Source organism: Eutrigla gurnardus (genome assembly GCF_963514095.1).
Source record: "Eutrigla gurnardus genome assembly, chromosome: 17".
In the NCBI taxonomy this organism is placed as follows: Eukaryota; Metazoa; Chordata; class Actinopteri; order Perciformes; family Triglidae; genus Eutrigla; species Eutrigla gurnardus.
In genome coordinates this window covers 15014932-15039113 of record NC_139928.1, presented here as the reverse complement: position 1 = coordinate 15039113, position 24182 = coordinate 15014932, and the positions used below count along the sequence as shown (strand labels likewise).

The window sequence follows — 24182 nt, the reverse complement described above, 5'->3', positions numbered from 1 at the left end:
ACTTACTTTAAAAAGTTCTCCTTTCAGGTGAGCGATCGTCATTTCCCGCTCCTTAAAAAACACAGTTATATGTCAGAGGGCAACAATCAAACTATTTAACCTTTAGATATCAGTAACATCAGCATAAATTCCAAGGTGTAAAGCGACATCTTTTGCAAAAAAAAACTTGTTGAAACAAAAAGAAATGTTTGTGCAGAGAATGCCGCAAAACTCAGCACCCAAGACAGCAGATAATTGAAAAAATATTAAATGTCCAACTGGCTCTGTACCTGCAGCAGCTCCTGTAGCTTCTCCAAGCTTTCCCTGCAGCTGCTCAGCTCCTCTTTGGAGGCAGCTGCCTCATTTTGAGCCTCCCTTATCTCCTGTTGAAGCTCAGACACCTTGGTTTCCTCATGACCTCCAGATGACACCTAAAGAAACGTAATGTTCAATTAGACAGGAAACTTGAGTTTAGAAAAAAAAAAGTGTGTAGTTTGAAATTGTTCATACCTTTTGAAGTTGGTCCTGTAGTTTCTCTATAATAACTGTTTTGTCCTAGAAGAAAAGCATATGTCCATCAGTCGCACCCCACATTAGAAATACTCCCAAGAAGTGTGAACACTAAGGCAGTCACATACTTGCAGCTCCTCCTGTAGTCGGCTGCAGCTCTGTTTGTAGCTGTCGAGCTGCTCCGTGGTGGCCGAGGCCTCGTCTCTGACCTCCTGCAGCTCCTGAAGAAGATCCGACATAGCAGCCGTATGCTCATCAGCAGAGGATGCCTGATAAAAATACAATCTTTGGTCACAACGATTCAACCTTAGCTGAGCTGTAGAGGGCAAGGGACCTGAAATACAAGTATGCACCATAAAAGGAGCATAATGGGTCCTTTTTAAGAGTCCAATCTGAACTTGAATTCAGTGATAATGTTGGTAAAAGTTAAAATTTGAAAATAATCACCTTTCATCAGTGCATCCTGGAGTCTTTTTATATATACCATAAATAATAAACCAGCATGAAATCTCTGTGTTCTTTATAGGAATACTTAGAAATAGTTAATAGTTATTTACTTTCTTGCTGAGAGATGGGGGAGAATATCAATACCACCCTAATGGCATGTCTATACTGTAAATATGTAGCCACAGCCAGCTTAGCTTGACATACAGACTAGAAACGGAGAGAAACCGCTGGAGTAAAGGTCTAAAGCTCTTTAATTTACATGTCGTATGTTTGGTTAATCTATACAAAAATCTAAATACAAAAACATTTGTGGTTTTACCAAAGGTTATGTCCAAGACCCAAAATGTTGAACCAGTCCTATATGGCTTACTAGCCAAACTCTTACCCCCACAGCCAGTGATGTCCTCTGGTGGGTCCCGGTCTTCATCTGACTGAGCAGATCCATGAGCACGGCCAGCCTCCTCTCGTACTCCAACACCTCCTCCTCAGAGCTCGACAGGAGTTGCTTCTGGAGCTCCTGGTCTTTCTGCATCCCACTGAGTCCCACCTCCAGCTCCCGCAGCCTCTGGGTCAAGTGAACCACCTTCCCTGTGGGAACTTGTCTCGCTCGGCTAATTCCACTGAAGTCCATTTTGGGAATATCAAAGTCACCAAAGTCATAGAGATGCGGCTGCGCAGCTGGATTAACGTCTGGCTCAGCAAGACTCTGCTGGTCCTGGTTTTCTTTGGACCCTTGTGACTGCTGTTGCTGGAAGGCCTCCAGTGTCGCCTGGCTGACGAGCGCTGCAGCCAGTTTCTCCCTCAGATTTTCCTCCAGATTGGAGACCCTCTGTTGGAGACCATCTGCAGAGCTTTGCGTTTGCTCCAAAAGGAGGCGACAGCGGCTTAACTCGCGGTCCTTTTCCCCGACCACATCCTCGAGCTCCTGGATGCGGAGGTCCAACTCTTCCACTCTGGTCGTTGCACTCTGCTCTAAAGCTTGTACTTGAGCCTGCATCACTACAAGGCCAGCAGTTTTCTCTCTGAGAGCATCTTCAAGTTCGCCCTCTGAGCTTTCAGTTTTTTCCGTTTCAGCTAAAGCTCCTGCGCTCTCTTTCAAGCGCAAGTACGTTTGCAACAGTTTACCGTGCTCCGTTTTGAGTGTAGTGATCTCTTTGGTGGTCAGGTCCATTCTCTGCTTCATTTCATCATATTCGTCTTTACTTGGCCCCCATACGGCGCTCTCTGCCTCAGCCCTGGTGTCCTCGTCTTCCTCTATGATCTGCTTCTGCTCAATATTGGTGAGCTCCTGTTGAAGTCTGTCTATGACTGCATTCGTTTGGTCAAGCTCCTCCTCATTATTCCTCTTCAAGCGTTCCTGTTCACACTGCAGGCACTCCACCTGGGACTCCAGGTCTTTAATCAGCTCATCTCTGTCATCAATTTCCTGAAGAAGCATGCAGATATTATTTAACCATAAAAAGCAGATTTGAGGAGTCAACAGGTATTCTGCTATTTGAATAAACTTCTGAGTCTCTGGTTCGTTTAGAAAGATTCTTTGGGCCCAAGATAATAAAGTTGCCATTGGCATTTGTATTTCAATTTTCCAAAATGTATCAGATTGTCCTTTTTTTTTGTAAGACTCAGAGGTTTAGTAAGCCACCTCACTTGAGCAAATAATCACCTCACAACGGAAAATGGTGCTGTGGAAAACTTACAGAGACGAAACAAGCAAAAATCAACCCAACGAAATAAAAAATTGGAGCAAACCAAAATAAAAGCCACATGAATGCAGAAAACACAAACACTGATTCACTAACACGGAGCTATGCGTATTCGAAATAGACTGATTCCATTTCGTATATGCATATTGCGTTACCTTGTTATCAGAGGCTTTTCCCATGTGTTGGAGCTTAGTGATCTGTTCATTAAGAAGTGCTATTTCCCTGTCCTTCTCCTCCATCACCTTCAAAAGTCAGAGATTTATAATGTGATGGCTATCAATAAACACAAAAGACCACTGAGGAGAGTCAAAGAAGAAATGTGCCGGCAGCAGCGGTGAGTCTTGCATGCCAGAGTTAACGTGCAAAAAAACTGCTGAATATTTGCAAACTGAAATGAGCAAAACAGAGCAAATAACTTATTTCAAAAGAAAGCGGATCTTCAGTGTATTTGACAGCAGAAATATAAATGTTATATGGACAAAATTGTGGTATATGCATGGTCCATATAACTGATGGGAGCAGTTTTTGGCCGTGCGAATACAAACCAGAACTTCTAGTGTTGTATTCTAAAGTAAAAGTACAAGCTTATCTGGCAATGTCAAACATAAGTCAACAGTTTTTTAAAGTTTAAGTAAAAATCACAGGCTAATCATATAACTGAGAATACAAGTGTAAACAATTTTGACACAATATGTCTCCAGCGTCTGTCTGATGATGATATCCACAGTTCTTAAGGAACCAGTGTGGTTACAGATACTGTAAAAAGGTTCCTGCAGCACATTAAGGCTCTTTACCTGGAGCATGCTATCCCTCGTTTCTAGGTATTGCTGCTGGCTGCTGATCTCCTTCCTCTGGATCTCCAGCTGCATGTGAAGCTGCTGCACCTCCTCGCTCTTGTTCTCCAGCTCCTCTCTGAACTGCTCCAGCTGCTCTTCCAGGTTACAGATCTGGGGCGACAGGAAAACATGACAAACACTTCAGAGGAGACACAGCATTACAGCTAGTTATAACATTATTAAAAAGCATTGCTGTAACGCCTGCACACTGATTCCAAACCACAAATTTAGTCAAACGCACAAACATTTTATTCCCAGTCGGATCCTCTTCAGCTTGAAATATTATCTATTTAATTTAAATTATGGGCAGCATACTACCTCTTTCTCTTTACGCTCAAGAGCTTCTCTTTCTGTCTGTAACTGAGCCTCCAGTGTGGCTTGTTTCGCCTCCGTGATGGATGCATGCTGCTTCTTTTGTTCAACCTGCAACACACACAGCGACAACACACACACAAACGAGAAACTATTTAGCACAGCAGTTATTTACCACATGCACAGAAAGGCATGAAGGATCAAACTATTTTGATCAAACAGATCCTTAAGGGTGTAATCTACAAATCCATTTTGTCCATATTGCATCCTTCATCATGCAACTGGAAGTCTGCATCGTTTGTCAGCTGAGCGGTAGAACAGAAGGCATTTCCTACACTGCTCTTTCTGTTCATTTCATTTCTGTTCAACAGCCCTTCGCAAACACTGGGGGCGCAACCTTGACAGTTGCTAGCTATAGCTCATCACCAACAACAAACTGTCGGGCGATTCAAGTAGACCCACCCACACATTGTTCTCCGTCTCTGTGCGTCCCATCCCTCCTCCCGTTCCTCCTCTTGCTGTCCCCTCATCTACATCCTCTCACACACTCCCTCTGCCATTCTCCACAGCTTTTGTTCATACCGCCTTTTCTCTCTTGACTCTTCTGCACATCCTTCATCCCCCCCTCCCTCCCTCCCTCCCTCCCTCCCCCCTTTCCTAACCTTCTCCAGGGACTCAGCGCTGGCCAGCAGGGCCTGCTCCAGCTCGCGGATGCGGCTCTCCAGCTTGTCAATCTCTTCGTCGCGCTCTCCCAACTCGCGACGCAGCTGCTCTGAGCTGAGCAGCAGCTCACTGCACCAATCCGCCTTCTCCTTCAGCTGGGAGGTCAGCTGGTCCACCTGGTAGTGAGAGAGAGAGAGAGAGACACAGAGAGAGAGAGAGAGAGAGAGAGAGAGAGAGAGAGAGAGAGAGAGAGAGAGAGAGAGAGAGAAACCAAGGGAGCAGGAGAGAGAGAGGGAGGGGGGGTTGATTAATAAGAATATAAGAATCTCTCTCAGCCACCACTGGCTACAGCATAGCTGGTACAGGAACAGCTAGCTGGGAGGTCAGCTGATCCACCTGAGAAAGGAGGGGGCCATGAGTGAAAAGAGGTGCAGGGACAGAGATTTCATTCAGGGGGACAAACCACAGAGCAGTACATTAAGCAAGAGGACCGCTGGCAGGTAACTGAGCCATCTGTGAGACGGGAGAACATCAGCAGATCAATGAAGGGGCGGGTCCACAGGAGGAAGGTTTGTTTAGGATTATGTAAGTAACTGGGTAAATAAATCTATCTAGGTGGTTTTATTAAACATGAAAATGATGTTGCTTCACAAACGACTGACGAAAATATGGATCCTTTTGTTCCACAAATGCATTTTGAACACAGACACAGAAAACTGGGCTTCAATTCAAAACAATATGACGCTGTTGTAAGGCAGATGAAATGCACCCCCTCACTGGCAGCCCTTCATTAAATATTTATGTGACTAAAGAGTAGGATGGACTCCTCATGAGAGTACTTCAACATCCAATGGTCTATTCATATCCATATAAATATAACGGATCCTTTATCCAATTTAGGCAAATAAACTATTATAACCGGTTTGTTCCACAAACATACACAACTTCTTATTAATGTAAGAATCTACTTTGACATGTTTTTTTTGTTTATGTCATGTAATGGATACAAAAGTAACTGTATCAAAATGCAATCCTCATTTTCATTTCTTTTGTTTGTGTGTTCAAGTCCCTCTTACACACACCCACCACCCCTATGACTTTGTTTACCGTTTTGCTGTCTAGTTCTACACTGGGACTTTAAAAAGGGAGGGACAATGAAGGTGTGAGAAGGGACGATGTTTTGAAGTCGCTTCCGAATGAAGACAAACACAGCAGAGAGCGATCAAACTGGAGAAACAGCGAGGAAAGGGATGAGAGGGATGGACAGGCAATTAACTGCTTTAGGGTTGGGTGGGATTACTAAAATGCACTATAAGCTCTCCGGGGGAGACTTGATTCTACGTGTAGCTAGAAGCAATACCTTAAAGGTTACTCCATCCACCTGAAATAGCCGTGGGGGAGAGAGAAGGTGTAAAGGATCAGAGGATGGACAGTTCAAGGGCAAGAGGAGGAAGAAAAAGCACTTAGTCAATGAAATGTGGCAGGAGTCTCTGGAAAATATAGAAAGAGGTTATGGGGTGAGTTAAAAGCAGAAGTGGGACTGATGTATAAATGATATGCTTTAGGATCAGAACTAATAGCTACTGTAACTACAGTATAGCATAATGTAATTAAAGTCTTTATCTAATTTAGGAGGAATAAACTGGGTATTGTGTTGCTCTGGTGCTTGTGAGTGGATGAAAAATGATAGTCGATGACGACGTCCCTGAGAGAGTAATAACAGCACAGACAAAGCAAATAAAGATTCAACATTAACATTAAAACTGTGGTTACTGCTGTGATGATGATGAATGAGAATATATGTCATATTGCTATTTAGTGAGGACTTAAAAAAGAATATTCAGGATAGAACCAAATGCCAGAACTGATCTTCAATAGATGTGGGAATCAAAGATAACCGGGAAGACTAGCAACCGTATCTGTGGAGGCTTATTGGGATCCTATAAACAATTAAGTTTACGTTCTGCAAAGTTGATCCGTCAAAGATCAAGATGTTAGCAAACCGTCACCTGTTTGTACATCCAGGAGACACAGACCTACTTTAGCATTCATTTGGAGTGGACATATCTGGTGCTTTAGCTGCCAAAACGCTGCACTATGTTCACCAGCTAGTCCGTAACTATGTCTGTCTGCTGTTTGAAGCTCAGCAGGTAGCATACAGTGGGTTTATCTGAGCTATTTAGCTGAAAACAGCAGATGGAAATGAGGCCGATTGTCGAGAACAGTGACAGTGAACCAAAACAATGAGCTGATTAGCTAAAAACACCGTAGACTTGAAGGGAACTGCAGGGTGAGAGGGTGATAAATCTCTGTGGGTTTGTTACTACGAGCAACACCATCCACATTACTCATCTGCACTTGATCCATTGTTGATACGAAAATTTAATTTAGCCTGAACCACAGCTGGTGTCCTGACCTATTCACTTGTGAAAGGTTTAAACAGGGGTTGTATTACATCATGTAATTAGCCTTATGTCTTAACGCATGTCATATAAACACATGGGCGTACTGACAACACTTTGAATGTGAATAACAATGGCACCAAAGGACAAAGGGAAACTTTAATCCATCTCTCACTCGTTGTCTGTGCAACACTCCCACATTTTGGAGTCATATTTGAGGCAACACAGGTAATTCTACCAGCTCTATTGTTCTGACACTCAGCTCAGGGTTCATAGCCACAATAACAGTGTTATGTTCAGAAATTAAGCAGCTGTAGTAATGCCTGGTCCTCTGGCAGAGAACAGAGCCTTCTCCCGTTACCTCTCGGTTTCTTTGCTCGGAGCCAGCCTGAAGCTTCTGAGGATACTTCAGCTGTTGTTCCAGTTTATGGATCTCCTGCTGGAAGAAGTCTCTCTCGTGTTCTCGGTCCACGGCTTGTTCCTGGACACCAAAATAAAGACAGGAACGTAAATGTTAAATCAGCTCTTCAATACAATACCTTATTTGCGTAGACAAATTCTGTGGCTGTGTGTTGAATTTCCCTTCAGCCCATTTACACTTTGTCATCTAGTCGAGGTCGACTTACACACGTGTGACGTCGAAGACGAGGAGAGCTTTAAATACCAGTTGAGGGGATCATTGGATGAGTTTTACAGTTATCAAATCCTTGCTGCCGACTGACGAATCAAAAAAATTGGACAATATGCAACGATTCTAGAACACTCCAGAAAATAGGACCGTCTAGACTCTATATCTACGATAGTGGCTGGGCAAAATAATCTAATTAGAAAATTACAAATGTGTTAATTTCATATTTGTGTGTTGCCAACATCAACATGACAATAGAAGGAATCTGCATTCAAACAACTTCTAGACAATTCCGTGCCAACTCCTGGCCAAGTGGCCCAATTATGATGATGGGAAGAAACTCATTAGACCACGAGCCAAATAGGAAACCTCAGGGTAGCACTTAGATGGGTTGACAAGGCTTGTAAGTTGAATAATTAGCAGTTAGCGCTGCCATGACATAATAGCAGGGACTCTGACATACACACTGTCTACGATTGTCATTTTGTGCTTGTAAATGAGTATTAATTTAGGAATATACATTTGATATTTGATTTGTGTTATTGTTATTAATCTGCATGTATGGGAGTCATCTGACCTGCTGACTGAAATCTGACAATGCTTCAATAAAATACTAATTACAGTACTGTTCTTACTGTTTTTTCATTCATGATTTAAAGCTGCCCAAAGAGGAATAAAAATATAGTGTACCTAATTATGAATATTGAGTAAAAACGACATGACTTCAGCGACCACTTTCATTGTCACTCACGTCGAGGAACCTCCTGTTCTTCTCCAGCTGTTTCTCCAGAGCTTGGACCTGCTGTCGGAGGTCTCCGCTCTCTGTGCTCTGAGCGTGCTCCAGCTCGATCACCCTGTTGACCTGCTCCTCCAGCTCCACCTCCAGCAGCTTCACTTGCTTCAGGAGGTCGGTGTTCTCCTTCTCCGCCTGACGCTGGACCTCCACCTTCTCTTTCATCAGCTTCTCCGTCTCCTCCAGAAGGTCTAGAAGAATGCAGTGATGGGAGGAGGAGAGGTTAGGCATCACTGCCTGTCAACTGAAGGTGGCTAACTTAAGTTAATGATTGATTCAGGTTTGATTTCGATGACAAACAGGATGCTGAGATGGATTTAATGAAGAGTCTGAGTGAGTCATGTGGTTAGATCTATTAGATTTTGGCCATGTTGTTATAATAATCAACCTTCTTCATTGAGTTGTTGCAATTGTATATGTTCTGGTCACTTAAACAGCTTCATCCGAACTCATGGCTACTTTCAGACTCTTCCAACATCTCAGTCAACTTCCCAACATGACCCCCCTTTACCGAACATGATTCCCCACCACGATGCCTCTTCCGCTGCCACCAGTGAACACCCCGCAGAGGGTTTACCCCAGGATCAAACCCCTCAGGATTAGTGCAAAAGTAATAAGGTGAGAGAGTGCCAAATGAAAGAACAGACATGTGGACAGGCCAGACATTGCGATATCCATGCCCAATGAGCATTTACAAGCGGGAGAGGGACTTCCTGAACGGCCAATCATCTCACGCCCCTCACTCAAAGAAATGCTGTAAGTATCTACAGATTTAAACAATTAAAAAAAAGCTGCCTTAATCAGAGTGTAGATGATTGACAGTTAGGAAATAATGGCTACATATCTGAAGATTACTTTCATTTCATCATGCGAAAAATGAGTGGCCCCAACATTGACCCCAAGACATTTAATATGACAAAACCGGGACAAAAATCAATCGAAATGAAAAAGCTGAAGCAAGGGTTAGTGATTGAACTGAGTGAGTTTGTGAGCCCAATAGCAAGCAAGCTCCAAGCTTTGTCTGTGAGTTGCCGGATTAGGGTTAAAGAGATATACTGCCACTCAGATACAGTACACAGTTATAGAGAACACACAGTAGATATGACTGAGCCATGCTCAAAGAGGACACACCTGCTTCAGGTGCTGCAACCATTGCAGCTTCAACTAGGCCTACAGGAGAATAAGAAAAGCACAGGAATGTAACATGCTCTTGCGTTGTCGTGAACAACGAGAATAGAAAAGGGTGAAGATAGAAGTGGCAGTGCTTCTCCGTCTGTTTCACAGTGGTAGGTTAAGGCTGTAGAAAGGATGCTGTGAAAGGAAAAGGTTTTGGAAATAGCCCTTTTGGTTTATGCCCTCGGATACAGGATACTCACCATTTTATCAGAGAATGTACTCATGGCAAACCTTTTTGATAATACAAGGGTTATAATGTCAAATCAGCTGATACGGTTATCAAGCTTCATGAGTCCGGAGCACTTCTTCAAATACCTGGGGATTTTTGACCTGTGGCACAAATACTGGTAGCAAGTGTGTAAGAAATCTAGATAAGAGTTGCCTCAACACTGTTTAACTGAAAAGAAACATTGTTAAAATGAAAATGTTATTGACTTTTTTGACCCTGGGTCTGAATTCCTGGCACTGACAATGGAGCCAAATTACGTCTCATAAATGTCACTGACTCTGGGTTAATGTTCACAACAAATCAAGCTGTGTCAAGTAACAATTAGTTGGGTTTTTGGGTTTAAAACTTGATAAGAGAACAGAAAACCCTTATAAAAGACGTGAGATTTTGTTTCCCCACCTCATCGAAGCTTATTTTTGCTACGCTAACTATGATAACAGTACAAAAATCAAAACCGATGTTCAGACCATGTTATAATGAAGACATAAATTCCCTAATAGTTTACTTTCAACTGTAACAATGATAACTTCATGTGAGTGTGCGATTTTCTCTTGGGGAAATCTGGGATACGTACGAAGCTCGCGGGGCGCGGCGTGCTCCTTCATGGCGTCTTGTTGCCGTGACAACAGCTCCCGTTCTTCCTGCATCTGAAGCCTCTCCTGCTCCAACTCATGCAGCCGGCTACCTGTCACCTGCATGGAGAAATTACATCAACTTACACACTGGCATACATGTTGTAAATATGTTGGGATTTTAAAAGATACCGCTGGTGATAGACAATCTATTTATTGTTAGTTTTGGCCTTTTAACCGGATTTCTTGACAATAAGAAATATATAAACAGACTCATCCTTCAAGCGCTGTAGCCTGAATATATAACATGATTCATATGACACTAAAGAGAATTAAAACTAACAATATTTATTATTTTATTTGATGTGTACCCATTTTATGTTCTCTTCTGGCACATATGTGAAATAATTGAACCTCAAGGAATGTGCATGTGAGTGTCTACTTTTCTGTGCCGTCGGCAACAGAATAAAAGTCTACCTTCAAGGATTGTCAAGTCATGTGCCATCTCACAAAAAAGGCAATTATTTCTCCTCCTCTCTGCAGCTGGAATGCCTCACCTGCAGCTCCTGCTCGAGGCTCAGCTGGAGCTCTTCCTTCTGACGCAACCGCTCCTCTGACGCAGCTCGTTCACCCGTGTAGCCATCAATCAGACCTGAATGTGGACGAAGCAACAGGAAGACCGCGTGAAAACGGTGAAAAAAAAAAATCTGAATTTCCCCATTCTTCAAGTGATTACATCTTTCTTCACTTCATCAACTACATCAATGGAAGAATTGAGAGGAATTACATTGAGCCTTGAGTCTAGCCTCACACACACACACACACACACGCGCACACACACGCGCACACACACGCGCACACACACACGCACACACACACACACACACACGCGCACACACACACACACACACACACACACACACACACACACACACACGGCAGTCATCCAGATGAACGAGCCCGAACACCAGGATACAAAATCCAAGGTTACCGACAACACAACAGCAAACAAAAACATACATAGATAAACGCTGAGAGACACAACCCGAGATGAACACAAGTGAGCTTGTCTGACCCATTTTGCTCGGCATGAAATATAAGACCGAGCAGTAAACACAATGAAATGCAATCATTACTGTACAGCTCTGTCACAGGTCAGTAAGCATTAGGCAACGGGATGGTATTCAGTTCATAGTTAAAGGAGATGGGGGGGGGGGTACGCATACACACACAAACACACACATACACACACACGTGTCACATGTTTTGTCAGGAGATGATTTCAGACATCTAAACAGGAACCACTGCCGTGAGTAAAGTTTGCATAAGGAGGGATCCTGCCACGAAGCTATCAGATACAAATGATGATTGACTATAAAAAGTCCACCAACTACACAACTCTCCTGGGAAAATCTAACCATATTTACCCTGCAGCACAATAATTCCACATCTTCTTAACCCTTTCCCCTCATTAAAACTATGAATGCACCGATACCGGGTCGATACCGATTCAAACAGCTGAATCCTCATCTCTGACAATGAGGCAAATCTATTAAAATAAAATCTTTATTTATATACATTATACACAGAAATTACACTTGTGTACGCTTTGACCAAATTGTTGCTGCTATTTCTGTTAACTCTTGATCCATATATTTATTTGTTGCATTTGTTTTTTTTGTTTTGACTTGTTATGAAAGCAATGTTTAAGTCAAGCCTGATGCTGCATTACACATTAAATAAAGATCCCAGTCACTTCCACACAGTGAGGCTCACAGCTTTTTAAGTAAGTCGATACCCAAAGCCCAGGAATCTGTATTGGCACTGTAAAAGCCAGATCGGTGCGTCCCTATTTAGAACACAATAGAAGATGTTTAATGCTTTTCACTGACAAACAATACGTTCCATCAATCAGTGTAGACGATCTTTATGCAGGTTGAGCCTATGACTTTTTCAAAACAAGTTTGAAAAAGGCCACACCCTGAGCTTTTACCTGTGTGGATCACCGAAACAAAAGAAGAGCATTATTTCTCTCTCACTTCACTGGCATTAGCACAAGCAGAGCAGACACAGGCTCAGTCGATTTCAAGCACTCCCTAAAAGTGCAGGAAGACACATAAGCTGAGCAGCTCTGTAACTCCTTTACATGACATGACATCGCTGGTTTGGGGTGTAACATTTATTCGCAAGTTGAGCTGCAACGATTAGTCATTTAATTGATTAATCATCTGAAAACTATTTTGATAATTGACAGATTGAGTCATTTTTCAAGCAGAAATGTTGAATATTCTCTCTTTTCAGCATCTAAAATGTGAGGATTTGCTGCTTTTCTTTGACAAAACAATATAATAATAATTGCAGTCCTATTCTCACCAATGTTTTTCCTACAGCTTTGCCACATGGTCTCCCTCTTTGATAGTCTATCTGTGACAGTAAATATTTGCTATTCTTCAGAACCTCTCCAGGATTACAGACAAAACAAATAGCATAACAGGATACTACTAAAGATGACACAAGATTAGAAAGAGCTATGAACTCACCAGTGCTCAGTGTGCACACAAAGCCATAAAGAAGGAAATGAAGAGTGTAAGATGTAAGTCAGCCAGCTGACTGGCGTGAAAGAGAGAGCGAGCGGCTGTAACAGTTGACCCTCGTGGACCAGCTGTCGCTGACAAGGACGGGACATCGAGTTAAGATGTGTCACACCACTTAAACACAAAACTGGCTTCACGGCGAATCAAGGTTAATAAAGCCTAAATATTTTTACTTCACGCCTCCATAAAAACCCTCATAATTTAGTTGTCAAAGACGCAATCAGACGTCCACAGACAAATCAGAAACAGCCTGATTTCTCACCACAGATGGTCTCACACTCCTTTCCTCTCCCTTCAAACAGCTGATCCCAACACTCCCTGTATCAGCCCCCTCCCCATCCCCAAACAGATGCTTTTTCACTTCAGTTCCTCCTTGTGCTCTGTTTTCTGTCATCGTTCTGACATACAGACACACATGTCACATCGTCAGAGTCCACAGAGAAACAGTGAGTACTACATGTCCTGTGTGACGAGGCTGCATTGAAGATGTCTTTTAAGAAGCTACAAACAGGGGAATGATTTTGCTGCACAAATTCAAATCAAAGCAAGAAACGCACCCTCAGCGCGGTGAAGTTCCAGAGCCAGCTGCTCGCGTGCACGGGCCTCCTCGGCTAACCTCTCCTGCAGCTCTTCCTGCTTCTGCAGGAGCTCGTTCATCTCCTGGTTGCGGCGGAAGGACTCCCGCATCAGCTCAGTCTGGGTCATCCGGGCATGTTCGAGCTGAGGGGGGAGGATGAGGAAGATGGTGGTGTCACATAAGAAGACTGCATTAAAAAAGCTTAGAATAACAAACACTGGAATTAAATTGTTTGCCTTAAAAGGGCACACAACCGATTTTATATATGAAGATGAATTTACTCATCATGAGGACAACTACTGGTGAAAACAGCTGTTTAATGAAAGTTGAAAGCCTCTGGCACAAATTGGAGGTGTATCTGATGATTTTAGCTCGATACCAGTATGATTCATTTAATAAGCACTTTTTAAATACTTGAGAAAAGCATGTTGTTGTCATCTTTAATAACGTACTACTATTCTAAGATGGTTTTATAACACAGTTCATGGTCCTTATGCGTAATGTGCAGAGAGAATGAACTGGCTCCATCGAACCAAATTAGGTTACGTGGAGATACAACAAACGCTACAACATAAATGGTATCATATTTGTTTAATGAGCTTCGGGTCAGGTGACAGAAGGCATCTTTTGCATGCGGCACAGCTGTGGAATCATAATGTGTAAACCGTCATCCCACTATCATTCATCCCACAGTTAGTTTCCATAGTTTCACCATATCTCCCTGAGCAAAGGTCTTATTGTAACACAATGGAAACCAGGAAGTTGTAATGTGACCCTGGCACATAGAAGTCCTATAATCTCTCACCTACTATTTCAAAAAGCACCACCACACATGGATTGACATTTAACAACCATCATATCTGCACTTACGAACCTGAACGAAGTAAAACCGGCTGTGTTAATTGTAGACTTACTGTATATGGAGGAGTGGGCAGGGAGATTTTGGAGATAACCTTAAGAAGGTGACCATTAGCCCTATGGTTGACATGTGAGATTTGCGTCTGCACCACCACAGCATTTCTCTCATTCAAGGTGCTGCATAGCGGGAAAGGTCGAGGAAGGGGTACGCGGGATTCCACCTCGTACACATCCTTGTCCTCCCCTTCCATCCACGTGCTGCTCTGCATACTTGAGTTCCAGTAAGAGCGGTAGGAATCCATGGTGAGAGATAGTAGGACGAAAAGAAGACTTCCAACCTCGGTTTGTTACGTTGGAGCTCCTTTTCTGGAGTCATCAAAACAGCTTTTCCACTTGCCGTGATCAGTCAGGAATAAAAAGTCCAGTGGGGAATGAGGCAGTGAACCAACGTTGTGCACGGATCCAAGCAACGGTTTCTATGCGTTTGCCACACACACGCAAGTAGGGCAAACAACTGGAGAGGGTGACATTCACGTCATCTCAATCACATGCCTGGTAGAGGTAGAACAAGTTCCAGGTAAATAGAGAGAGAGAGAGAGAAAAAAAAACCCATCCGGGAACGGTGTCAGTTTTTATAGTCCCATCAAAAAGTGTCATCCTCGACAGCAGGTGGAAGTCACATCTTGGTCCGGCAGCTTAAAAGGCATTCCTGAACACGACCACAGGAGGTTTGTTATCACAGAGGCAAGCATGTCTTCTCTTCGTGTCCTCTTTGATGGTGTCCAACACTCTCTCCCTCTGTTTTCTCTGACCTTCTTTCTTCAGAATGAAACCATATCATGCCGTTCGGTAAAGCTCACACCCCCACGTCTGCTCCGGTTTGCTCCCCCGCTCTCTCTACTCTCTCTCTCTGGAGATTCATTAACATACTATGACACCATAGCAACCCCGACCTGCAGGGAAGCCTCCCAGGGGCCCCTTTTAATTGTTTAGTCCAAGCGGCAGCCAGCCGAGGGTGAAATGACAGCGTTCGGATCTTAAGTCTTTCGCGCTTTCCTTGTTACTTCCTTCTTGGACTGCTGTCATTCCCGCTCCACGCATGCTCCCCTGTTCATTCCATAATATTACTCACTGTAGCCAGATCCTTCCGCTCGGCCTGGTGAGCTTTACTCACCCCAAGCAGGCTACTGGGACCATGTTACATTCAATTTGCCTCAGTTTACTTTAAAAAAAAAAGAAAGAAAAAAAGATTATATCCCAGGCTTTCAGCGCAGCGTTCACCTCTCAGGGGAGGAGCTTTTTCTACTTCCTACATTGATCGCACACAGCAGGATACTGTTCCGCAAAAGTGGGAGGGAAGCAGGTGTGGCTTCAGCCAGGTAGATTTGCAAATAGATCACAGGCTCTTCCCATACACACAAATAACCCACATACAACACACGCCCTTTCCACAAAAAAGTTGCCAAACTGGATTCCCTCCCCATACGGACGCAGAAAGGAGCAATTAAGGCGTTCTGACAAGCTGCCTCTTAGTTTGTTTGGCATGTCAACCGTCGCGCTGACTGCACGCAAACAATTTCCATATCTCACCGGCAGATAGTGGGAGGGAGCAATACGTGAGCAAACACCTTCCTCAGGCAAATGATTTACAGCAGTAGTTCAACAAACTAATTCAGCATTCCCGACCGGCTCGTTGCATCAATCTCCTTTCACGACGCTGCTTCTCAGGCAAGACGAGGCAATGCAGCACCGCTCACAGACAAGACTAATGTATATCAGATCAATAGAAGCAGGGAAATCATTGAGCAAACCATTAAGAGGCTTTGTTGATTACAAGTTTATCGTGCCATTAATGTTGTGTACCTAGAGGAGACGTAAACGGCGCAAGATGTAATCCACTTGTAAAATCTAGACTGGGTCTCCTAATAGGGCTGCAACTATTGATCGTTTTTGAATAATTTCTGAACTAATTTATAAATTAAAAACAAAACAAATTTTATGTATAAATTTAAAATCACAAGTTGATCTCATGTTGACATCTATAATGTTGTTTGAAGACGAAACGACCAGCAAATATTGTTTTAAATTTTTCTATATTTTGATGCTGGAAATTTTTGCTTACATTTTTCCCAAATTATTGATCCATTATCTAAATTGTTGCAGATTTATCAAATTCTTAAATTACTGACAGTACCCTTTAAACACATCCAAACTATTCAATGAATAACACTCAACAAACATGCAGATGGATGCTGTAACAACAGTGATGCTCGGCTTGAAATTTCTTTAAAGCTATTTTTAGATCAGCAAGATAAAAACCCATCTCGGCGTGAGTAATGTATGAATTTCAGCCAACGGGAAGATGTGATGTGCCGTGCAGTCAGCTACAGTAACACATTCAATGGCCCAGTTAAACTGGCTTGGTCTCTGGGCTGACGCTGGACACAGTGGGCGCACTACATGGACAGCCTGAGGGAGGGTGGAGTTGTTCGGTCCATATCTGACTATGATAGGCTGATCGACGAGACAATGGCTCAGTGTAAATACAGCTCGTATCTATAGGCAACCACTGGGAATGAGGCGGCTCTTTTGTGTGTGAATTCTAGACAGGCCAACTTTGTTGCCGGCCACATTCTGCAGTCTCATCCCCATTATGCCTCCATGAACAGGCGTAGAAACCCACAGAGGGGGTTAACAGTGTCGAGTGTGGGCATTTAAATGTTTTGACAAAGCCTAAATGTGTCACTAGAGCTTTCTGCATAAACACACACACACAGAACTGTGGATGAATGAAGAATACTTCTAAAACCATTTAACTTGACAAAAGGACTTTAAACTACTATAATACTATTATATAAATGTATATTTTGGGGAAAATGCTTATTTGAAGTAAGTTAGATGAGGAGATGCTGCTGACTGCCTGGCAACTTACACATAAAGCTGTCATTAGTCATTTTTACATGCTGGTTTTTGTACATAAGATACGTAAACTCAACAGGTGCTGATAGGCAAATTATTACCTTTGTAGAAAGCCAGGCTAGCCGTTTCCCCCTGTTTCCAGTCTTTATGCTAAGCTAAGATAACCAGCTGACTCAGACTCAGCATGCGATTAATTTCCCTAAAAAACTATTCCTTTGACATGGATGTATTAAGCATTAAACTTAATACATTAAGCATTACGTTTGTCATAATTGTTCTGATGAAAAAAATAATTTAGAAATCATGTTTCTGTTCCACAAACTAAGACAATAAAAAAGTACCGTTTTGGTACAGAAAGGGCATTTTTGTACCTGTGACAAAAGAAAAACTAACCAGTCCTGATATGAACTTTTGAATTGGTTTGTGCCTTACAGTGACTCATGCCTTAGATTAAATGCTATAAGAGTTTCTGAATACGAGCAGCAGGTACATTGATCCCAGGCCACTTAACCAAACATGTTTGTACCTGGTTGGTGGTATTGGTGATGGCCATTAACATCTTCTCCAAAGCCGTTTGGAGTCGGCTGCTGATCCCCATCAGATACTCCTCGTTCTCCAGCTGTGTGCCTGCCCCCAGCAGCAGGCTCTCCATCATATGCTGAGACACTGCCAGACCCTCATCAGCCTCCATCTCCTCGGACCACAGACTCACATCGTCTGCGTCGGTCTCGCTGTCCTGGCAACTTTCTGCAGAGTGACGTGGTACGACCAGAGGAACAGAGATTATAAACATGTCTCACACAAACCTGATAGATGTTACACTTTCAAAAGATTTAAAGTTCAGTCAGATACTTTGTGACTAAGCTGTTAAAAAAAAGAAGTTGAAGACACAATCATGTAGAATAATGCATGAACAGTAAATATCTTTTTTCTTAAAACCATTTCAAGCTCCCACGACAAAATTAAATCAAAGTCAGACTTGGTGTAGGAGAAGTGCAACCTTTAAAAAATGCTAATTCATGTGAGGGTGTAGGCGCATACATCATCCGGTTCAAATGAGAACACTACGCTCACACGACTTTGCCTTTAAGCTACATGACCTCATCTATATTTAGTCGCCTATGAAAACTCATTTTCACATTCTCAGAGAATATCATGATAGCAGGAGGCAGCAAGGGCGCTCAAACCTTAGATAACAATTTCCATATATAAGAAATCATTTTCACATTGGCCAACACACCAAGATAGAGCAGTGGATCTTTTAAAACACAGATAAATCTTATAATGCTGACAGCAAATATGCTCATTGATGGTAATTGCAGAATTTAATAATTTTCATTAGAATCTCAGCAATCTGAATTCACAATAACAGTCACAATGTGTAACATGTCAGCACGTATAAGATATTGTCACGATTCACAAGTCAAATGAAAACCCAAAATAACACGGCATATTCTGTACAAGAAACTGATCAAACCAAAACTGGCAAATCATATTATAGGACAAATCCTTTGTGAATTAAACAAGCACATCAGTGTAAAGTCCCATGATACACCTCGTAAATATTAGGATTAGCTCCTAGACATGAGTTGTTGTCTTTAGCTGCCATGGAAGCACCAAGAAGGCAGGCCCATCAGATATCTTTCTGTTATTTGTATTTAATCCTGATGAATGTGTGCATGACAACTGTACATGTGCATATATACACTAGCACTGATGGTGGGTTTTTCATTGTAGAAAAAAAACCCCACTACAAACACCAGGCTTGGTGATGAAAGAATGCAATAGCGTTTGGTAGTCATGGTGCAGCGTTGCTCTGAGCAAATTTGAATTAAATTGCAGTCACGGCTGCCAGCAATATTTTGGTTGTGTTGTATTGAAATCCAATTAAAAACAGACTTCAAAACTCCATATTTGAGTAAAATAATTTGATTTGATTTGATTTGATTTAATTTGGGGCTCTGCATTCTCTGGTTATGAATTAATTCATGTCAGGTGTATCATAGGATGTATTTGATATACCTTGTTGCAAAAATGTTTTTGTAATCCACACTTCTCAAGAATTCGAGATACCAGTCTGACGATGGACCCTGATGGTAATGCAAGTGCAGCTGTAATGATACAAATCTGCAGAGCACAAAACTATTGATGCATTTTGCTTTGCTTACCTACATCTGAAACCACCATATTTGGGCTGTTGAATCTGTTGCCCCAAACATAAACACCCGCATTTACCCGACACTATTACTATGACCTGAGGTTACTTGCCTGCAGCATTAGGTCTGGCGGGCTCGGCGTCAACCCTCGGCCAGGTTTCTCTCTGTGTGTTGGAGTGTGGCGGTGCAGCCTGCTGCCCTCCGCTGGAAGCGTCCCGTAGACTCTGCATGTGGAGGCCCATAGTTTCCTCGGCTGCTGCCGTCGTCTTCAGGACGTCAACCAGCACCTGACTGAGTGTCTCGTTGGCTTTACGCAAGACGTTCCTGACGGCAGCAAAAACAGTTAACAGTTAACAACCGCAGTGAAGAAGGTTTTCTTATAAATATCTGTAATCTTATAGAAAAACAATGTTAGTTGTCGATAAATCTTGTATATACAGCACTTGCACACAAAAAGGATCAACTCATTACATAATTAAATAAGTTCCATATGTTCTCCTTCATGAAGCATCTATGAGCACAGATGTATTATTAGGGAGCAGTTTCAATACAGTTTCTGTCACTACCTTTCAGTGTCCTCAGGGGACTCTCCAGCATCCTGTGACGACAGTTTGCCTCCACCAGCCTGCTTTATTGCCACCTGACCTGGATCTTCCTCTTCCTCAACTTCTTGACCGTCTTTTCTCATCTTTAAGGCCTGGACAGGCAGGAGAGAGAACACAGACAGCAGCCCCGTCATTGCAAAGTTGCCAGTGGATCAACAGACTCTGGGGTGGCAAACCACAGTGTGGCTGTTTGTGTGACCATTAGTAAAAGTGCATTTAAATAAGGCACAGCGAGGGGCATGCAGACACACTGCCCTTTTAACGAGCACACAGACACACAAACAAACACACAAAGAAGCAAAGACGCTCCCCTTGGATCCGAGAGAAACACTGCCATCATTGTGCTGCTATGGCAACAGGTGCACCTGAGGCACAGTGACTTGCAGAGGCGATTGCTCCACCTTCTGAAAGAACAGCAGAAATGCAGCTCTGCTTCTCGACTCGCAGATACGACACCGTGCAGAGACTGCCGATGAGCGGCACTGACTTCAGTCAAAGAATCACTTCTTTAGACAGATGAGATGATGAGAGAGTTTTATAGTTCTCTCAGAAACAGACAGCTTCATTTTTATTTTGAAATCTCAATTGTGAGTGTTTCAACAGAGGCATTTTCCCATAACAACTCATCTGAGCCAATTACTGCAGCTTAAGGACTTTCTTTTACGACCGTTCCTGAATCACTGTTGGAGCACATCATCTCACAAAGAACACTGAATCTGGCAGCCACTGCTATAACACAGTCACAAGTTTAATCATGCAATAAATGGTTAGTGAAGGCTAAGCAGGCCCTGGGATTAGCTCTTGAAGGCGTGAGGAATGATTAAAAGAAATAATCCCAAACAACATGAGGAAGCCATACATGCAGAATAGATAGAATAGAAAGTATGTATGATCAAGAACCTAAAATGTTTTTCTTTGACAGTAGTGGACAAATGAATATACTTCCTGTGAAATTATTAAAACTCTTATGAGAGACTGAAAAACTATTAGTGTTTTACTGTTTTAATGCACGTTGGTTCCTGATATAAGTAATAAATCACAAGTTGTGTATGATATAATGTATATAAATAAGAGTAAAATAAGAATAAAATGATGATGTATCCTATTTAGAACAAAACCTAGGAGCTAGGATACCAGAAAAAAAAGGACAGAAACATATGACAACCCCCTACTCTAGTGTATTGATGTTGCTGCATAGTAGCAGCCTTGTATCCTGGCTCAAACACAACAAGACAAATGCTGGAGGGATTATATATATATATATATATATATATATATATATATATCATCTGGCCTGTGAACCCGTCTGGGTCCCCCAGGAAGAGATGGAAAGTGTTGCTGTGGAGGGGGGCGTGCCCTGCTAAGCCAGCTACCACTGCGACCCAGATAAGTGGAAGAAAATGAATGGATGGATGCTCTTTCATTGTAACCTTTCGTCAATGTGGGCAGGTAAAACCCAGTGAAAAAGAATATCAATGCAAGTCTGAATTCAGAATTTAAGCATGTATTGTGACAAAGCGAAACAGTACTTCATTCTCTGAGGTGAAATTAATGTAGTTTACGGTGTGGTGGAATTAAAATCAACACGTTGCTGCTCAACAGCTCAGTTGGTGACACTTACCTGCTCAGATCTTGGTTCAGTTTTCTGCAGCTCCTCCTTTAACTTTCTGATTTCAGCATTCCTCTCCTCCAGCTCCCTCTCCAGTCTCTCCTTCTCCACCTCCTCCAGCCAGGCCCCCGAGGTGAGAGGAGCTCTGGGAGTCATCTGCTCCTCGTTCTCGCCCTCCTCCTCCACCTCCTCTTTATCAGATCGGGTCTGCATTGAGGTGCTCCTCTGGCAGGCACGCTTGTTGATTCGAGCCAGCTCAATCTGCTGCGCAAACTCCACAGACATCTGAACGATGGCCTGTCAGATATAATATGGATCCAAAGAGAATGTGTCTTAGACCTCTAATAGAAACAGAGACTTGAAGTACAGTAAGAGTGCTGATACAATGTAATTAGCAACTGGGACTCACATTTTCCTGAATAACAAAATTAACATCTAGGGCTGCAACTAACAATTATCATTATTGATTATTCTGCAGAGTTTCCCCCTGATGACAGAATTGAAATGCACTGTTGCAGAACTCAGATGACATCTTTAAAATATCTAGTTTTGTCCGACCTGCAGTGCACAACCCAAAGATATTCAGTTTGCTATCACAAGAAAAAAACACAAGAGTTGTATATAACATGGTCACCTACCTTGGCAACTTCCTCCTCCACTTTCTCAAAGTGTTGTTTGTCTTCCAGTGAGACCTTCCCAGCTGCCCCGAGGCTCTCGCTGGAGCTTCCAGCGCTGTTAATACTGTTGAGATCCTGCTCTCCTGCCTCCTCCTGGTGCTCCCCAGCTTTCCCCTTTTCTTCCGTCAGCCTCCTCAGCTCCCGGTTGTGCTGCTCTTTGAGAGCCGTTACTTCTTGGACATACTTGTGGTAGAGCGCCGTCCTCAGTGCCTGCAGCTGTGCCGTCAGGCCTGCAGACCTGACAGGCCAGCGCAACTCCACCCCTCCCTCCGACAGTTGCTCCTCACCCAGCTCCTACAACGAGTGAGGAAAGAAGGGTAGAGCCACAAGTTACAAAATTAAAACTAATGCAGCAGATAACGGCAGCTGTAGCGTGTTGAAATCAAAGCTCTTCAAGGCTGCTCCTGAAATAAATTGGTTCTCTTTACTGTAGCTGAACCCAACCCACCACTGGATTAATAATACACCGTTTTGTTCCCTCCAATCCTCCAGCCCCCTGGATGATAAAGTGAAAAAAGAGATGCCTTGGATTACATTACAGCTATATTTTCCCCCTGAACACACTACCACCCTGTCTTGCGATGAATCCCTTTCTTGTCTTTTTCACAGTCCTTGAGCTTCTTCAGTCCCACTTGCCTCAAGCCTAACATTTCCAATCCTTACAGTGCATCAAGCCTTCTTTCACTTTCTCTCCCGTTCTTGCTCATCCTGAGCTTCTGTCGATCCTCTACTCTACCCTCCTCTCTGTTCTTGGCACAGCCACACGAGCCGTGGAAGCTTCGAGGTTGGAGGGAGGGACGGACAAAGTTGGAGTGACATTAGTGTGAGATGGCAATAGTGGAGTGCAGCTCATTCACGCAAGGCAGAATCCTCCCTTTCGTGCAACCACCAAGACGTGAGTATGTCCGTTTGGTTTTCGAGTAATACGGCGGGTTATATAACATCCAAGCCTTCTGATAGTTGGTATAGGACTGCTCATGTTGCTGCTTCTGGAGCAAAGCTGGGGAATTTAGGGCATGTTTCAGCCTAAAGGCTGCAACTGGCCTCGGCACCCACCCTTACTGTCATAGTGTCTTAATGCATGTACACGTATGAGCTCATAGTCTGATGTGATGCATGTGACATGGAAGGTTTAGATGAGGGCAAAATCAAACAGCCAAACCTTTAGTTCATCTCCGTGCTCCCCCATCCTCTCACAGCTGGAATCTGGAGCACTGGAAAGGCAGAAAGAGAAAACGGGAAGTCAAAATCATTGTTCCAAAACATCAAATAAGTTTAACCGTTGAGCTTGGTTCGCTTTAAAACGACTTAGTAATATTAGACATAGCCATTCCTCACATCTGAGGAGCTGAATCACAGAATGTTTTTTTTATTTCTGCATTTTTTTTAAATTACTGAAACAATGACTGGATTGTCAAAATAGTTACAGAGCAATCGATTTATTCTCAAGACCTAAAACACAGCTCTAAATGTCTTCTAAAATATAGAATATGACTCCTGGTCGAACTACACAAATGAATGTAACAGGACATCAGTGATACATACACTGTATAGATATAATGTATCTGGATATAATATGTGATTATAATCCATGTTTTACTGTATTTCAGGGAAGCATTTTCTTCAACATGGCAGTTAGAAGTTCACTCATGTTGAAAACCACAGTAATCACATTTACTATATCAAACAGTGGAGGGCAGCATCATCTCACATTTCATAGTAACGGTAGGACTCTGAGAGGGAGCTCAGACAGTTATATAGTTTGTTTGTGGAAGATTGAAGTTATCCTACATTTACAGTCTGTAAATTGACTATAGTTCTATTTGTAGAACTTCAGAAACAGTAATAATACAGAAATAATTCCACATAGTGAGTGGTGCATGCTTAAAATGTCACATTCATCTTGTTTTCTACACAGCACATCCCTCGAGCAGCCA

General features: G+C 42.8%; 1 protein-coding gene across 4 annotated transcripts in view; it reads right to left on the bottom strand.

Annotated features, from left to right (window-relative positions):
* Window positions 1-24182, bottom strand: part of akap9 (A kinase (PRKA) anchor protein 9) — a 51381-nt gene that overhangs the window by 8045 nt on the left and 19154 nt on the right. For 3 of the 4 annotated variants that reach the window (XM_084033061.1, XM_084033059.1, XM_084033060.1), the window contains exons 16-36: window positions 23408-23459; window positions 22207-22539; window positions 21581-21865; window positions 19921-20051; window positions 19467-19678; window positions 17725-17957; window positions 13402-13564; window positions 10808-10902; window positions 10253-10370; window positions 9405-9443; window positions 8232-8464; window positions 7214-7333; window positions 4450-4626; window positions 3794-3898; window positions 3434-3586; window positions 2795-2881; window positions 1322-2362; window positions 618-758; window positions 490-534; window positions 270-410; window positions 7-51 (exon numbers count right to left, since the gene is read on the bottom strand). In XM_084033061.1, coding sequence (XP_083889187.1) covers window positions 7-51; window positions 270-410; window positions 490-534; window positions 618-758; window positions 1322-2362; window positions 2795-2881; window positions 3434-3586; window positions 3794-3898; window positions 4450-4626; window positions 7214-7333; window positions 8232-8464; window positions 9405-9443; window positions 10253-10370; window positions 10808-10902; window positions 13402-13564; window positions 17725-17957; window positions 19467-19678; window positions 19921-20051; window positions 21581-21865; window positions 22207-22539; window positions 23408-23459 — 3949 coding nt within the window. Of the gene's footprint in view, window positions 1-6; window positions 52-269; window positions 411-489; window positions 535-617; window positions 759-1321; window positions 2363-2794; window positions 2882-3433; window positions 3587-3793; window positions 3899-4449; window positions 4627-7213; window positions 7334-8231; window positions 8465-9404; window positions 9444-10252; window positions 10371-10807; window positions 10903-13401; window positions 13565-17724; window positions 17958-19462; window positions 19679-19920; window positions 20052-21580; window positions 21866-22206; window positions 22540-23407; window positions 23460-24182 lie in introns of all 4 variants that reach the window. The other variant, XM_084033062.1, reaches the window with a different exon arrangement.